Source organism: Gastrolobium bilobum, unplaced genomic scaffold (genome assembly GCF_033153095.1).
Source record: "Gastrolobium bilobum isolate Gb01-03AN ecotype WA unplaced genomic scaffold, APGP_CSIRO_Gbil_v1 utg3588, whole genome shotgun sequence".
Taxonomy (NCBI): domain Eukaryota; kingdom Viridiplantae; phylum Streptophyta; class Magnoliopsida; order Fabales; family Fabaceae; genus Gastrolobium; species Gastrolobium bilobum.
Window position 1 is genome coordinate 567,791 of NW_026899729.1, and position 5,667 is coordinate 573,457.

The 5,667-nt window shown below is 36.7% G+C and overlaps 2 protein-coding genes across 2 annotated transcripts; both read right to left on the minus strand.

Annotated features, from left to right (window-relative positions):
• Positions 1 to 217: 217 nt before the first annotated feature.
• Positions 218 to 1,064, minus strand: LOC133293002 (glycine-rich protein 5-like). Its single transcript, XM_061491514.1, has one exon. It carries the CDS (start codon positions 999 to 1,001, stop codon positions 525 to 527), a length of 477 nt encoding a protein of 158 aa, XP_061347498.1. The 5' UTR covers positions 1,002 to 1,064; the 3' UTR covers positions 218 to 524.
• A 3,718-nt stretch (positions 1,065 to 4,782) lies between these two features.
• Positions 4,783 to 5,667, minus strand: LOC133293003 (putative glycine-rich cell wall structural protein 1). Its single transcript, XM_061491515.1, has one exon. The coding sequence runs from the start codon at positions 5,475 to 5,477 to the stop codon at positions 5,049 to 5,051; it is 429 nt and encodes a 142-aa protein (XP_061347499.1). The 5' UTR covers positions 5,478 to 5,667; the 3' UTR covers positions 4,783 to 5,048.

Genomic DNA, 5,667 nt, shown 5'->3' on the forward strand with positions numbered 1-5,667 from the left:
TTCAAAATATTGAATTTTTAATTATATACAACTTATTATTATTAATAGACACAATATTACCTTTCAAACAACTCAAATAAAACTGATTCTTATATATTGTATAATTAATATATATAATTGTAGCATGTTGCTGAAACTTGACATAATTTGGCATATAGCTTTAATGATTCTTCTTTACCAAGTCCAATAAAATTAATACTTATTAATTAATATTATAGAGAACTGTTGCTGGATAAACCAGTAATAAAGCAACAGTCATGTTGTCAAGTTTTAAGCACCCAACACTACAAGGATTTTGCATATTAAAACATAGTAGGGAGAAGGAGAACCATGAATCGACGTACGTACGATTCCATGTAATAAACAAAAGGGAAAAACCATGCATGATGAACACATGCATAAGGAGACATCAACTTATTTATTTGCGAACTACAATATTATGTCTTATGAACTAATGATGATGACACACATTCTTTTCTCCACACGTACGATCTGTATTACATAATTAACTTATATGCATGATTTTACTCATGCGATCCTGACCCAGCATGAGACCCTGCATATGAACCTGCTTCAGAACCCGCTCTTGAAGAGCCTGACCCAGCCCCAGACCCAGCACGAGATCCTGCATAGGAACCGGCTTCAGAACCTGCTCCAGAAGAGCCTGACCCAGCCCCAGACCCAGCATGAGATCCTGCATAGGAACCAGCTTCAGAACCAGCTCCAGAAGAGCCTGACCCTGACCCTGACCTAGATGAAGAACCAGAACCAGAACTTGAACTTGAACCAGACCCAGACCCAGACCCAGAGCCTGCACCTGCACCCGAGCCTGCACCACCACCACCACCACCACCAAGTCCAATTCCTACCCCAGCACCCACCCCAACTCCCACCCCACCCAGGTCCAATCCCAGGTCCTTTCTTGCCACTCTACTTTCACACTCTATAGCATTAATTGCAACAAGCAAAGCAACAAGAGCTAAAGCCCTCAAACCAGCCATTGAAAAGGTTACAACCAACGGAACACAAGGGTCTGAAACTTAGTAGTTATTGTATAAGCTATAATGGTTAGAAATTTTTGTAAGGAGTTATGTTCAGATATGCATGCTATTTATAGTTGATAATAGCTAGTGCGGTTGTGCAAGCCTGTGTAAAAGCTGGAGGCGTGCGTATTGGGACTCTATGGGAAGTGGGGGTGTCGTGGCTTTGTCCTAGACACAAAACCCTTTCTTTTTTAAAATGTTGAGAAGAATAGTTGCTCCATTTCAAAATGTTGGCTCTTATAGATAATTTATTTAATAAAAGATTGTAATTAGTAGAAATCAATCATTTTTTTAAAAAAGTTATTCAATCGTGACAGTTGAATCAACTCTTATTCAGAAGGCGAAACCTTATCATATATAATTTTGTGGATCACAATACTAATTTTTCTAAGTGGAAACTTATGGCTGCAATTGGATATACATCAATTGTTATTTATTTGGTTGAGGCCACCAATATCATATCCCACTCACTCAATTACAATGTATAGTGGGTACGTTCATGATTGGCACGTAATCCAAACTAAGAGAAACTAAAGGATATGTTTTCCTAATTGCAAGCCACTGATCAATTACAATGTACATGTTAAGGTGTGAACTGTGAAGGATATGAGATCATTCTAGAGAAGTTACCTAGCTTTTTTTTTTTTGGTAAACAAGAAGTTACCTAGCTTTACCTTAACTGTCTTTGGCAAATGCTTGTGTGTGTGGGTGCTATGTGTTTAATTAGTACATTCCATAATATATGCAGCAACAACATTTTTTTTTTTTTCAGAATAGAAAGTGGAAAAAATAGAATTTCCTTCCACGTACATGGGTTTGATCATTCTCATCGCGAACTCATGGACAAGAAGAACCGATCATAAGCGAGTTTCTGGTGTAGTGTCTTTCTTATAGGAAACCTTTTCTTATTGACAAACAAATCAGACCAGTATATATATATACTAGCTAGTTGCTGCTATATATAGTGAGTACAAACTTAAAGCATCATATATATAGGCTATGTATATAATTAGTAAATTCAGTAATATATGCACCTTTTGTCTTCGAGTTAGTAAGTGAAAAAGTAGATTCTCCTTCTAGGCACATATCTTTTCATTCTCACCGCAAACTCATGGATAAGAAGAACCAAAGAAGCAAGTTTTGGTGTTGTGTCTGTGTTATAGCAAACCCTTTTTTTTTTTTTTTTCTTGTACTGTAATTTGTATTATCATTCCGTGTACTATATATGTAAATGTATCATCATCTGACCAAATAATGAATCAGAATATTCACTTGGATGATGCTAAAGGGACTACCATGTAGTTTTTTTGGATTAAAGGGCAAATTGTGCCCCAACCTGGTAGGGCAAGGGTTATAATTGATTCTCTTTGGGGATCCTTAATTAACCAGCATGACGACTCTTTTAACGTTTATCTTTCTTTTGGCCTTTCCTGTTAGAGTTAAGGCAAGCAAAATAGGGGAGACCCCATCAACGAGTTAAGCAATAAATCACACTTGTAAATTTTGATATCACATTTTGACCGAAAATCTTAAGACAATTAGTCCCTGTATATCTCTTTTCATTTATATGGTATAGACTTTATAAGCCACAAATGAAATCCCACCATTCTCCTCCTCAAATATAAATATGAAATCAAATATGGGAGCACTTTTTTGGTGCACTATACATCTGTTAAAAAATAGTAAAAATTTGGGATTTAATGAAAAATACTTAAAAAGATATAGACTGATTGAGAAGAAAACTTTCTCTTTTTTGTAAAAAGATGTATCCATTTGGGCACGTCCGATGTACAGTAGAAATTTTCCAAATATGGGTTATAAGGTACAAACTCAAACACCAGCTAAGGATGACTAAAGGAGGAGAGAGATTCGTTAATATGTTAATTAAGCCCCAAATCATAATAGTGGATTTTCACATTTTGACTCAAAACTTATACAGGTCTATAGGGGCTTTTTTACCCTTATAACCTTTAATTAATAATTAATTATCAATTTGACCTTCATTTGAAACTAATTCGAAAATTTAACCCCTTCAGAAAACATAACACCAATCTGCCCCTGACCGTTGACCATGAAGCCTACCCGGGTACACTCCTCCCTACCCTGGTATTTTTTGAAATTTTTTATCTACCCGGGTAGAGAGGGGTGTACCCGGGTAGAGTTCTTGAATCTGGAAAAATGGTTGAATTAGTTACCCGGGTAAGAAGGGTTGTACCCGGGTAAACATCCAGAGTAGCGTTTTTATATAAATGAAAAAAACTGTGACAGGCATAGTTCATGGACGATAGCAACGAAGATCCAAGGCTTCCTCGTCATGGCAGCCCTAATGAATTTGTTTCCATCAACCAATTAGCAGATCATTACTCTATCTCTATCTATCTATCTATAGTTTTACTTAGTTGTGACGTTGCAGAAAAATGGTGAGTTTTGCAGAATTGGGACTCTTATACTGGAAGCTGAATCCAAATGATGTTGAGGAAGATTAGAGAAACTAGGGGATACAATTACATGGTAATGTTGTATTAATTTTAATTTTTTGCGTTTTCATTAACCTGATAGAAATATAAATCTGAGGAGAATATGAATTGGAAAAAGAAACTTTTTAGCATCTCGGTTATATAAAAACGCTACTCTGGATGTTTACCCGGGTACAACCCTTCTTACCCGGGTAACTAATTCAACCATTTTTCCAGATTCAAGAACTCTACCCGGGTACACCTCTCTCTACCCGGGTAGATAAAAAATTTCAAAAAATACCAGGGTAGGGAGGGGTGTACCCGGGTAGGCTTCATGGTCAATGGTCAAACAGGGGCAGATTGGTGTTATGTTTTCTGAAGGGGTTAAATTTTCGAATTAGTTTCAAATGAAGGTCAAATTGGTAATTAATTATTAATTAAAGGTTATAAGGGTAAAAAAGCCGGTCTATAGGTCTTTTCAATTATATAGCTTTTATTTAGTTCATTCTTCACTAATATCTAATTTTATCACTTGTACTTAAATTTTCAATATTTAATCTTTTTGATAAAAAAAAAGTGAGGAAATAAAATTACAAGAATATAAGCAAATAATATTCTTAAAAAGAGAGAATATGAGCAAAAACATATAAATGATTATAGTCTTGACTAACAGGAGGAGATCACAATAATAGAGAATTTTCTAACATGGCCCGGAATGAAATTAAAAAGCCATGAACCCTCTCACAAACAACTCCCATTTTATCTCTGCTTTTTTATCAAAGTTTTCATTTTGCCCCCCTATATAACACAAGATCCACCTGCTCCTGTACCACGGAATACCTGCTCAAGAGGAAACCGGACTATTGGTTTGAGTAGACAGTGGACAGATATAGGAAGTCAATCTCCATTCATCCACAGTTTTGAGAATACGTCGTCCAAAATATGGTGGTTCAGGGTGTATTTAACTTTCAAGTCAAGAGTAACATAATATTATATGTTTATGAGGAAGGAAAATAGAAGTATAACGTTGTAGGAAAGTGTTTAAGTAATGTTATAGAGATAGAGATGGTGAGACGTACACTTGTTTATTTTTTTGGTTTTTGAAAACAAATGTGAGTTCTACCGTCTCTATCTCTATAACATTACCTAAACATTTTTCTACAACATTATACTTTTTTTTTTCTATCAGAAATTAGTTAAATGAAAGTACAAAACTTTGTCGGGGGTAAAATGAAAGTAAGCTAAAAAAGACAAAGGATTCTTGGTGGGAATCGATTTGGGAAGATGTCTCTTAAGGCTCTTAACATTTTTATCTGAATTTAACCAACAACCACAACAGTACTATAATTCTTTTGACTCAAGAAATAACTGTAAATTGGTTCACACTGAAACATAACTGATTCTTCTTCACTAAAACACAAAGGATGGAGTTCACCATCTTACATGTTTATTGTTTTGGTAAAGACCATTTTACTACTTATTTATTACACAAAACAGTCTACGATTTTCTTTTATTTGAGTAAACCATAGTATATATTCCTGCACGTCCTTAATTACCACCACCTTGACCGTAACCCTCACCATGACCATAGCCCTGCCCGGAGCCTGAGCCACCACCTCCACCTCCACCATAGCCGCCACCACGGCCACCGCCGCTTCCTTGACTTCTGCCTGATCCTGGTCTAGCCCGAGAGCCAGCATATGAACATGCTTCAGAGCCTGCTCCGGACCCAGAACTTGAAGATGAAGATGATGAACTTGAAGAAGAGCTAGAACTAGAACCAGAACCAGACCCAGAACCAGCTCCAGCTCCAGAGCCACTACCACCTCCTATGCCAAGGCCTACTCCTGCTCCAAGTCCAAGCCCCAACCCACCAAGGTCCAGACCCAAGTCCTTCCTTGCCACTCTACTTTCAGATACAATAGCTGACATAAAAAGAAGAAGTGCAAATAGACAACATGACCAAGATGCAGCCATTATGTGTATTGTGGTTTCAAGTGACAAAGTAAAGGTAAAGGAGCTATACAGTTTAGAAGAACAAACAGTGGAGGGTAGTGCAATATATGTCGCTACAATGCCCTGGTTACTTACTTTGAAGAAGCGTTCAAGGGTTTTCGAGTACTTGTAGCTGCTGGATATATTATTTATTATTTTTTATCTTTCAGGG